This window comes from Manacus vitellinus, unplaced genomic scaffold (assembly GCF_001715985.3).
Source record: "Manacus vitellinus isolate BGI_N305 unplaced genomic scaffold, ASM171598v3 scaffold_3_pilon, whole genome shotgun sequence".
NCBI lineage: Eukaryota > Metazoa > Chordata > Aves > Passeriformes > Pipridae > Manacus > Manacus vitellinus.
The window spans coordinates 41,701,871-41,714,479 of record NW_021940535.1 but is presented as its reverse complement, the minus strand read 5'-3'; the positions used below and the strand labels follow the sequence as shown (position 1 = coordinate 41,714,479).

General features: G+C 38.1%; 1 protein-coding gene across 5 annotated transcripts in view; it reads left to right on the top strand.

The window, feature by feature from the left end:
• The window catches only part of NRP1 (neuropilin 1), a 113,207-nt gene that overhangs the window by 54,531 nt on the left and 46,067 nt on the right, over nt 1–12,609 (top strand). For all 5 annotated transcript variants that reach the window (XM_018075581.2, XM_018075579.2, XM_018075578.2 and 2 more), the window contains exons 5-6: nt 3,910–4,065; nt 6,821–6,987. In XM_018075581.2, coding sequence (XP_017931070.1) covers nt 3,910–4,065; nt 6,821–6,987 — 323 coding nt within the window. The remainder of the gene's footprint in view (nt 1–3,909; nt 4,066–6,820; nt 6,988–12,609) is intronic.

The window sequence follows — 12,609 nt, the reverse complement described above, 5'->3', positions numbered from 1 at the left end:
AGCCTACCTGGTTGTCCTTTTAGTGGATTGAAGCTGGCAAGTGCTGAGTATTTGCGTCTTGATTCTGCAAAATATGTGCTTATCTTTGAAGCATGTGAGCAGTCAGATTGACTTCAAAAAGAATTCACCAAGGACACTTACGGGACTGAAGTTAAACAGTGGTGTAAGTGTTTTGCTGGTTCAAGAGGGGAATGGTAGGCATTCAGGAATGCTTCAGAACTGACATTTTGTTTCTGTGTAGCTACATGCCAAGGGCACATTGCAAATATTGCAGAAACAGGACCATGGTTTGAAGGAGATAATAGGTGGATTTAGAGCAGAAGAGATCTCAGAATAGAAATATATGATTTTGCATTAATAAACTAGACACCAAAAATGTCTTTGCCCAAGGCACAGATATACCTCAGACAGGCTCTGCTGAGAACAGTCCATTGATGACTTTGAAGAAAAATAGCCCACTTAAAACAAGGACTGGCTTAAGTGATGAGCTACACATATTCATCATGCAGCTCTCTTTGGAGCTCTATAGACTGTCTACTAGGGCTCAAAAGTAATTTAGAGAAGTTTACATAGGTTTGAGAACCACAACCTAAGCATTGCTGCTTCGGTCAATACCACAAGAGCTTCTACTGAATGACAGAGTGAAGCAAAATGCTTTACTGCAGTCGTTAACATCCGTGCAAATGAAGATTGCTATTAATCTAAGTGTGTTTCTCTTCTGTTGTGGTTCCTTTCTACACTCTTGTGAGAAGCTATTAAGATATAAGGGCATACACAAGCTCAGTGTGGTTGACTACTTGGACTGTGAGAATGGGATTAATTTTTCAGTTGTTTTCTCTTTTGTGTGCAAATATTTTGTCAATAGTACTCATACTGCTATGAAAATACTGTCCACAACACAGCAGCATACTTACAGAAAGCAGCTTTATAATTTAGTAAATGGCTAGTTGACGTTTAAATATTTTAGAGGTATGAAATACTTTTTTTCCTTGCTTCTGTTTTGTTGGGGTTTGTTTAATTGTATTCCAAAAGCTATCATTTGAACTAGAGGAACAAATGTGCACTTCAGTAAGCCTCAGAATTTCTTGATACAGATATTCTTTGTCCAGAAAGGCAAATAGGAGAAAAGTAGAATTGGTAAGGATAAGATTTCTCTTTAGTCTTAAACCACTAACCACATTCTGTGTATTCCACACTCAGATCTGTAAACCTTCAGACATATTAAGATTAATCAAGGATTTATTCAAGTTCTACAATTAGACTCTGCATTTTGGGAAGTGCTTGTAAAACAGATGTTTTAGTTGTCCTTCCATCTTTTAACCTGAAAGTTACTCAGTTTTCCCCTATATTGTACCGTGCCAGTGGAAAGAGGAGCCAAGGTCCCAGAAACAACTACAGCATGGGCAGTCAAATGAAGTAGCTGGATCCCTGAAATGCCTTTGTTCTGCAGGTAGTGTAGAAATATCCTTGAGTGAGGACATTTCCAAGTGATTTGTATTTGGAGTAGGACTTCCTGGGGAATTCTGACATAGCAACATGATGGTCTACAGGTAGAAGTTGCAAAGAGCTTTCTAGGCCTAAGGACTTTTCAGCACCTGCTGCCCTAAAATTCCCATTTGGAACTGCATATGGTCTATTATGAAATCCCATCTTGGTTCCTAAGGAATTGTCAAGAAGATGGTAAAAAAAAGCAGTGGCATAGTCTACCTAATCAGACAGCAGTATCACCCCCTGAATGACTGCTCAGGTAGTGTACCCTGCACAGCATTTATTTGCTGTGGTGACACCTGAAATATTTGATAATTTATTGTAATTCAAAGGTTTTCAAGACTTGAATTGAAGAAAAAAAAGGAGAACTTTGTGTTAGCTATTTATGGAAGAAGAACAAGAATCTCTATTTCATCCAGTTGTACTCAGATCGATAGCGTATTAGCTCAGCAGGCTAAGGTTTACATGTTGTGCAAAAAATTCAATACTTCTTTATGTAATATTCTGAAAATTGTTGGCTCTTGCATCTACTTAGATAGCAAAGGGAATAGCATTGTCATAGCAGGGCCAATCTGTTGAAGACTCAATGCAGAATCACTAAATATGTTTTAAAAATTATAAACCAGTGAGTCATGGGGAATCTTAAAGCCTGTCTGCTTTAAACAAAGTTCTCTTCTGTTTGTCATTTCAAAGAGGCTTCCCTACAGGAAATGGGAGGAGGGAGGCTCAGAGTACCATAACGTGGTAGCCTTATCCTTATTTTCTTGCAGTTGAGAGCAACAACAGCAGCTATAATGTTGAAAGCCATCATGGGAAGAAGCAGGATCAGAGTTGTTTGCACATAGAAAATGCAAAAGAAAGCAAAAACAAATACAAAAACAAAAACCTCCAGCAATTGGAATGCAAACATTATTTTGTGTTTTCTAAAAGCCACTAATGGTAACAGTCTAAAACTAATTTCTCTCTCCAAATAATAAAACTATGAAGCTTTATTGATTTCTAGGTTGAGGAAGAATTCAACTCATATCCTCTATAGGGTGTTTCATTCTATCAATGCTGCATTAAACAACCTTGGTGGGAAAAGACTGAATTGGCAGGTATTTTAAATGCCATGGGATTGCCAAGGCAACTGAAGACTAACTGTGGCCAGAATACAGATAGAAAAGCACATGTTGGCAGCAAGAGCTATAACATCTGAGCTTCCTCTTTCTGGCAACTCTAGGGCCTTACAGAAATGTGTAGCTTACATAATAAAGTTATTCCAAGCTGGAACTGTTTTACTTGTTGTAAAATGCCAATAAATGAGTAGAAAATTATGTTAGCTGTAGATATTCTTTGAACTGTGAATAATTAGGATATATAAACATTTTATATTTTAAACTGAAAGTGTAATGGACTTCCTAGAGACATGACAAGGTGTTAATTTAAGCCTGGAAAGCCAGTGGTGTAAGCATTAGAATGATGCCTCATGATTATTTTCATGATTGAACTCCATGGGTGGGGTTTAGCATTATCTTTTTTTATTGTTTGTAAGCACAGATGTACCACCATTCAACAGCCTAGGGACCTATCTGTAGGGAATGCTCAAGTGCTAGAAGGCTGCATATGTTGGTTGTGAATTGAGTAGTTTAATTAAGGAAAAAGATTATCTCACTGCACAGGAAACCCTGAAAAATATCAGAATTGGGTTTATACATTATTAACACTTAAAGAGATCATGTATATGTATGTGTGTGTGTGTGTGTGTATGTATTCTGTGACATGGAGATATACTTAAGAAATCCTTGCTCTTTTAAAGGGATTAAGATTTTACTCTTAAATTCTTTTGACACTGTTCTTTAATATTGAACATATGGGCAAAAGACCTATGAGGGTGTGATGAAAGCCTAAATAGAGGGGATAAAGAGTCATTGACCATAGCCTCAATATGAGTGCAAAAATGTTTTTCAAAGTTTACTATAAAATTAATAGATTATCTGCAGTATTGAGCATAAAACCTGGCAGGCACTATTTGAACTCCTCAGAGTATCTTGTATACTGGGTGAGCAAATCAGGCCATTCAGTTGTTCTTGTCATAAATAGGTGCTTCAATCAATTCAATTGGAAAATACTTGTGGTGTTTTGTACATGCAGTTTTGTGCATCGCTGGCCTCTCTGCACACTTTAAAGGACAGTTTTTTAAATCCTGGTTCTTTACATTTTCAGAGGTTCATGGAGTGCTGTCTGGAGCATTTTAGAAGATTGCTAGGGTAGGATGAACAATTTACTGCTCACCGCTTAGTTATTGATGACATTGTCATTTTGAACTGTTGCAGAGGTTCACTGTTTCCTGCTGAGAGGCTCTCTTTGGGAGGATATTGTAGTGGCATCTATTGTTATAGTAGGACTGGCAGTTTACTATTGTATCCTGTCTCTTTGCAGTTGGCCCACACATCGGGCGTTATTGTGGGCAGAACAACCCAGGACGTGTCCGGTCTTCAACAGGGATTCTTTCAATGGTATTTTACACTGACAGTGCAATAGCAAAGGAGGGATTCTCAGCAAACTACAGCGTGTCACAGAGCAGTGTATCAGAAGGTCAGTATTTATCTATCCCACAGAGCTTCTTGGAAACTACTCTCAGTTATGTCTTCTTGCACACCAGGTGTTGCCTGAAGTTTTAAAGAAACCTTAAATAAATAAGATGGTGGGGAAGGATTGGCTCTGTTTTCCTTTTTTTCTATCTTTTTTTTATTTTATTTTTAAAAAGAACAGCTGCCCTTTGAAAAGCAGGGCAAGAAGCAGAATTCTCCTTACGGTTTTATTCCACAGTATTGCCAGGAAGTGGGGATAATTATTGTGAAAAACTGTGCTGACCACGGGAACGCAGGAATGCAGAGCAATTGAACACTTGCATTAAAACAATGAAACACGGACAATGAATGCACTATCCAAAGCTGCCTTTTATTACATAGAATAAGCTTTGATGATCGATTTCTTGAATAAAAAAAAAAACATTTAATATATGTGCTCTTGTTAAACCATTTCATAAGCTGTCTAAGCTTTGTTCCCTAACTCATATTTTTTCCCCAGTTACCTGATTTTCATGGTTACCCTTCGGACAGAGAATGAAACAAAGTGAGGAAGACACATGAAAAAACAGGCTGTGTTACATCACATCCTTGCAGATTTTCTTGCTCTCCTCAATGATAAATCACACACTTTAAATCAGACTCTCTCTTCTTTCTGTGTCTTACTGAGTTTCAAGCAGATTCACCCATATTTAATCTACTTGTCTAGTCAAAAAAGAACAAAAGAAAAATGAGCAAACTGAAGTAATCCCTGTAACTCACCACCTCTCCTCCACTCCTTGCCTCTTTAACAGTTTTCTTATACATGCATAGCTAGGAAGAGGGAATGGGACACACCCAGCCTCTGTGGATGGGAAGCATCCTTCTCCATCTGTGTCAGACTGTACTTTCAGCTAGTTTGGTTGCTCCCTATGTAGGTGCTGCTCCTATCCCTTCATTAGCTAACACAGGCCACTTGGGTCCCCCGTCCATCTCCTCCACAGTCACCCTCCCTGGGATGTAGATGCATCATCACACTGAAGTCAGAATTAATAATATCTGCTACACTGGGATGCCTTCAGCTCTTAAGCACAGGACAATAGAACAGAAGTCAGTGTGTGTGAAAACCCTTTTGGATGATAAGAGGAAACATTTTATATGGTGTAGACTTAAGACAGAGTGAATCCTCTCACTTAATTTCAGCCACCCTTTCTCTTTTTGTTGTCAGTACAGAGAGGGTCACCTCCAGAGGACAGCTCTTTCTGCTTATCTCAGACATGTGAGATGTCCCTAGGAGGTACTTGTCCCTCTCAGTAGACTACAGGGAAAGCCAACATGTCTAGATCAAACTAGACACTTTTTAGATATTTTAATATGACTCCTACCTATCATGTTTTGCATTCTTTGCAGTGGGTTATGGCTCTCCTTCAGATTTCAAGCAGAGGTTAATTTACTTTGAGACTTACCCTAATGTAGTTTGGCTCCAGTACTTCACCCAAGGCTCCTAAAACACTGAAACAGCACAGATTTGGGGGAAAGGGTCATACGCCATGGAAAACACAGCTGACAACAAGTTTGATAATTGAGTTATGGGTCAGTCTAACTACAACTCCTGTAAAATACCCTTTATAACATTTCTGAATGTAAATTTTTGGATTCCTGGTAAAAGATTTAAACACTTTTTGCAGAATATTTTAATTTTCACTTAAAAATTGGAAATTTGGTTTTTTAAATCTCATTTTTCCAACTCATAGATGTTGAAACCTTCAACTCAGCACGCACCCACCCCTCTGTTAGAGAAACATCAGCTCCAGAGAAGGTGTGATAAAAAGGAGTGCATATCCAGCTGTCAGGGCCTCCATTTCGCACACTGGTATTTTATCTTAAATTTCTAATGAAGGAATTAATTATATTTCTATAATATGAAGTCTCTGAACAGAAGCATAGGCACATGTTTGTTTCTCCTACTCCACTTCTGACACGAGGGGAACACGAGCACCTGGGTGTGAGGATCTGTCTAAAGCCATTGGCCTCTCTTGCTTTAGTAGAGGTTGGAGCCTTTTCTGAAGACCAAGAAAAGAACTGAATCTCCGTGCCCTACTAGCCTTTGAACTCACTATAGTGATTAGAATGTCAATTAATTCTAAATTATCTACATAATTTTTGTGTCAACAAAAAAAGATTGAATGAAGATGATCAACTCATTTAAAATACACCACGTTACAGAAGAGGTGGTAATTCCCTTAGGTCAATAAGCTTCTGGCCTGGATTCAGAATTTGTTGCTGTGTTTCACTCCGGTGTCTAGGATCCAAAGAGGATGGATAAAATTTTAACAATATTTTTTAAGCATTTTGTACTTTTTCTATGGAAGTAAATAGTTTTATAATCAAATTATTTCATACAGTCATCTAATTTGTCTTTCCTGAGTTTATGCATAATTATGAGATGAACATACATTGTTTTATGTTATGAATCCACAGAAGGGTTTGTGCTAGCCTAGAATAGAGAATTCTATTGTCCTATATTGAAATGGCTAAAATGCTGGGCTAAAAATATTTGTATAGCATTATTACTGCAGGAATTGCCATGGCAACTCAAATGACAGTATTAAGAATGACACTATAAACCCAATACTGCCTCACTTAAAGTTGCTAAAGTATTCAAAGTCACATAAAAATAAATTCTTTAGATATTCATATTCAAAGCAGGAAAATGTTCTCATTATTCAAAGTCTAAATCAAAAAGCTGACCATAATAATGATGGTAATTTATTTTTCTTCAGATTTCCAGTGCATGGAACCACTAGGTATGGAGTCAGGAGAAATTCACTCTGATCAAATCACTGTCTCCTCCCAGTACAGCGCTATCTGGTCTTCGGAAAGGTCCCGGCTAAATTACCCTGAGAATGGATGGACCCCAGGGGAAGATTCTATCAGAGAATGGATACAGGTAAAAAAATAACATTTTAAAGATATTATTAATAATACTCTGTGGAGTTTATTGAATGTGGAGGATGAAAAAGAAAGGAAAAAAATAACACAGTAAAGTACTTCTACATAATTTAAGAGTCATTGCAAGTGAATATCTCATATTCCCTATTAGACACACAGAAAAAGACTTACTCCCAAAGGTATAGAAAAAGAAAAGGTCAGGAAGATTAATTCTTTTGTTTCCCACATCTATTGTTTTTTCAGTCTTCTGGGCACAAATAACAGAGATTTTGGTTTAGTGGAAAAGTCAATATTAGTTTAACATGCACTTAAAGTGGAATGTCCCAGTAAGCTGAGCATGTGCTGTGTCTCTAGCTGATTACAGTTAAGTATTAATACAACATAGTGTTTTCATGCACTCAGATTTCACCTCAGAAGACCTATGTCTCTTCTAGAACATGGTACACACAGAATGAGTTCAGTGGTCTCTGCCTTGTGGCTATTCTTCCACATCCTTAAACACAACACTCATTAGCAAGATGAGCTGCCTTGGCTTTGCTCTGTTAGTACAGGAGAAATCCTGGAAACATTTATTGCCATGAAGAGGCTCCTTGAGTTCAGTCAGTCTGTTTGGGCTTGTTTTTTAGTATATTTTATCAGGTCCATAGCTTAATGGCACATGATTCCTGAACAGTTTAAGATTATTCATATGAATTACTGAATACAAAAAACCTATACTAATGGGCAAGTATTAGCATCATTATATGAAAAAAACCACTGATTTGCCTCAATTGTACATTGCCTTACACTGCTTAGCTGAAACCTACATTCTATTTCTGTTGGCAAAAGCTAAGAGAAATGCTTGAGTGTATTAGATCTATATTACTAATATTTAAAACTTGTTCATAGATTTTAAACATTCCTCCTGCTTCTGTTGTTTTCTATAGGAAATTACTAACTGACATATAAAAACAATGCCTTATTAGCCTTCCATACGAATGTTCACACTGGTGTTTCCTGTGAGGTTTGCTGTCTGCCAGAAAGCTTAAAAACATGTTGAGTAGTAGTTAGTAAAGGGAAGAAAGAAGGGGAAATCTTTCATTTCTGATCCTTGGCACACAACGGGACTCTCAGGTGTCCTGCTTGGGGGCCCCTGGGCGTCCTGAGCTCCTGGCAACATGGTGATCCTGTACAATGGACCTAATCAGACTTCAGAGTGGCAAAAAAAGAAATCTGTTTATCCTTTCTCATTACTGAGGAATAAACATCAAAATCTCCTCAACCTTATCTAAGTGCAAGGCTTGTTATTAATCATTGCCACTTGCAATCCATGGAATGCACATGGAAAAAGGGTGGAATGCATTAGAATCAAATTCCATGTGTTTCATCTGGTCCAAGGACTGCCACTTTTTCTTTGTTTCCTTCTTTTCTGCTGTCATTTGCACATTTATAACTGGATAATCAAAACAAGAGAGCTAGTCAAATCTCATTCATGTGTTCTGTGTGCTTATTAACTTTATTAAGCTATGATAACTACATACCTATATATATAGCTTAATCCTTTCACTTAGAACTAGATCTTTCTGAGAAAAAGTTTCAAAGGACTTTTTTTAACCATTAACTTCTTTAATAACAGACACAACAGAATGCAGGATACTCCAGGGTTTATGCTTAAAACAGCTCAGGGTTTGTCAGGCCTCCTGCCCATGAATTTCTCAGCCTCCTTTGCCTCCTGCCATAAACCAGAGTGCCCGGGGCCTGAAACAACCACTGAGCAGACTTTTTAGCAGCTTTATGCTGCCTCCAGCTACCACATCAACCAAGAAGTTGGTGATCATTTGCATGTGATCTGCCCTTGGGCATCTCCTTCAACTGCCCAAGGCCCATGTGAAGGGACTCCTGTTAGTAGTTTCTACCACTCAACTTCTGTAGCAGAAGCAACCAAGCTAAGTTCAGAGATTGAGTACACCACCCCCTGGCTTTTCACAAAGTACAACAGTTTAACTTATCTTTGGCTCTGGTGTTTATTTATTGTGGTTTCATTCTATACTAACATTGATAATTCAAACTTCCACTTGTGTTCTAAACGCTTTCCTGTTAATTGACAATCTTGAGATGGGTGCTAAGGGCTTCAGACCATCAGGAATCTCAATAGCAGGGTTCTTGTGCCTGTGAACTGCCATCTTCTATGAAGTCTTGATGCCACTGGCAGTAAGTGCATATTGCAAGTTTGTGTCTGGATAAAATATTGAGATCCCCTGTTTCCTCTATACAAATATCCTAGGGAACAGATGCTCGTCTCCATAAGAGCTTACAGAAAAACAACCAAGGACATGTAACTGATAAAATACTCTGAAATTACCCATAGAAAAAAAATTGTAACATTTTATAAAAGGAGGAAGGCGCGTGTATATGAAGGACTGAGGTCACTTTGTTCTGCTTTGTTGTGCGTGCTATTGTAAACTCGTCATTTATGTGAACTGTTTTCTTTTGCGCAGTACAGCATAAATGAATTTTTACTGCACAGAGCAAGAACTCTAGAAAATATTCAACGGAAAGAAAAAAGGTGAAGGATACAGCAATGCTGAACTTAGAACTTTTGAAGTGAAAATTTCTACCTGTATGTCCTTGTCTGAAAGACAGAGATTGTGTATATCAGTTAATCATTAATTTTTTCATGATTGCAGGTTTCCATACCTGCACACACACTGCAACTGGTTAAACAGTGATGTCTGCCTTTAAATTGATAATATGCATATGTAGCTAGGGCATATATATGAGCTATGTACAGTCATACATGGGCAAAACAGCTTGAAAAAACAGCTCCAAAAACTAATTTCTTCAGTGTATCATTTTTTTGTATAAGGGAAATAATATAGTTCTCCTTTCCCTTCCTTTTACCTCTCCCTTGAAGGTTAATGTTCTTGTTAAGACAAAAGAAACAGAAAACTTCAGTTAAGTATCAGCCAAGAGAGATTGGTATCTTTAGAGGACGTCTAGAGGGCATGTGATATGATTGTCTCCTTTGAGATGTTGAAGTCTTTTGGACCATTTCGCTGAAAATAATTAGGAAAATAGTGTTGGCTTGTTGTTAGTAATGAATTTGCATGAATTCCATCTGTGGACCTGAAACCTATTCTTTGGTGGAAAAACTGGATTGCTCCTTTGTGGCTGACAGGTACAAACTACCGAGTCCATCTGAGTGCCACCTGCTTACAGGGCTCCGCTAAACAAAAATTGCCTTTCCATTTATTTCTCAATTGTTTGGATATAAATGTCAAAGTTTAGATTTAAAATTTTCATAACACAGTCACGCTATAAGTCTGCACAGTACTTTCTCCATTTTATTTTTGCCCTCAAACACACTTTTTAAAATTGCTGGTCGAACTCGAAATTTGGAGTCATTCCTTAATCAGAAACAGAGTCACTCCAAATTGAATTTCTTCTTTAAAAACACATTAATAAAGTCTGTGGATTTTCCAATATGAATGGAATAACAATATGCATGAGGCAAAGGCTACCAAAAATAAGCATGAAGGCAGTTTATTGTCATATGGGATGTTATTAACATCTCAACCTTAAGCTCAGCCTACTTGTTTATTGCACTTATGTTTCGCACACTTGACTGCCCTTCAGTTTGAAACAGCGTAATCTAAAATAAAAAATAAAAACAGCCCTTTAATTTAATCAAGAGCAGGGAACTGCCATTGCAATGTAAGTCATTGTCCCTCATTAACGTATCCTTTCACAGGAAAAATAGTATAGTGTTTCCATTTATGTAATCTGAACAACAAACATGTTAATAGGTATCAATTACTAGCCAGTTTCAGTGTTTAGAACCAGTAAGAAGGCCCATGCGAGGGTTTGACATCTGGTTTTAGTGAAATTGTTCCTGTCTGTGGTATTTAAAATTTAAAGAACTCCTGTTATTGTGCAATTGGGAATCCTAGGGGAGTACAATGTTAATGAAATCCATAACGTGCAGGGATTTTATGATTGCATTTTCAAGGCATTCCTTCAAAAGGGACAACTGATGTCTGCCATGGCAGCAGTAATTGTGTTTTTACAGAGTAGATTTAATATTCACATTTAAGAACAGCAGTTACGTTTACACTCATCTGAATAACATGCAAAATCTCTATATTTAGGGAACTTTGCGTCTTATTTCTGAATCCTTTGAGCAGGAGCTCCAAGCCTTTGTGCATTGCAAACCCTTGCCCCTCAGGGATGCCCTGATGGGTTGTGGCCAGCAGCCCCCACGGCAGCACAGGAGTCAGGGGAGCTCCAAGAGACGTGTCTTCAGCTAAAGATACTTGAAACCCATGTGTGTGTGGTTTTGAGAGGAGACTGATTGCCTATTACCAGGGTCACTGGGAACCTCTGCTACCATCAATCCTCATAATGGTGTGGGTTTTCAAACTCACAAGGAGTAACACCTTCTGGGTACTTTTATTGCAGAATCTGTATGTTTTCTATCATAACGTTTCTTCTAATGCATATAACACAAATCTTTACACTCCCACGAGGCTGGATGATAGTTTCTGGGTGGCACAATTTTTCTCTTATCCTGTAACAGTGAGCAAGACCTCCAACTTGCCCAGAGAGCAAAGCATGTTTGTTAATAACATGAGATCTTCAGTTCATATTATGTCTGGGGTTGGACAAAACCATAAATCCAGTTTTAAGAATCCTAGTATCAGATCAAATCTTTGCAGCCATAAACCAAAAAGCACTACTCTGGTATAAACACACTCTGCCAGTTAAAATTTGTTCGAAAAGGTTAACAGGGGGTTAACATAAATAGACATTATGCTCTGAATTTGGTACTATCTGTCATTCTGCAGCTGACATAAGGCCATACACTAAGGTGAACTCCTTGTTGTGTGTTCTGGCTAATTTGACATAAACGGCTAATCCAGCCCAAATTTATACTGCTGGAGTTTGCAGCGGGACACAGACCTGGTATCATATGCAAACATCCAGACTCAGAGGTTGGCACCAGCAGCAGGTTTTGTCTGCCTCCCTCTGGCCTCTGTCTGCCAGTCTTCACTTCATCACCCATCCCTTTGGCACCTTCAACTCCTGCAGAGTAATTCTAGTCCTTTAGAGCAGCAAGCCCTAGGAATACCAGTTGATCCAGTACAAAATTCTCCCTCTGCATCTTGCAGCATTTAGTGGTCTGAAGAAAGGCCAGAGAGGTAAGAGTAGGTCTCAAAAAACAACCTGGGAGATCCCCCTTGCCTTCACTGATTGAAATATCAGTTGTTTACTTAACACTAACTCTCCCTCCTGTGGAAGGAAAATATACTCCCATGGATTTAAAACATTTCTATGTATACACTACTTCACCAGAATTGAGAGGGAACTCTGGGGTGGAATTTTCCTTCCACATTTGTCTTCATTCCTTTACATTTTAACCTACATTCTTCATCATTTGCTCCTTTGTAAGCAAAACCCAGGAGCAAACATCACTGATATATACAGGTATATAGATTAATACAGGTTTATTCCCATATCACCTCTGAAAATAATCACAGTTCATCATTTGGTGTCTTGATGTTTTATCGGTGTCGTAGCTTATTTCCTTATCAGATATTCACTTAAAAATATAGGCAGTATTTATATATGCTGCTGCACAGCA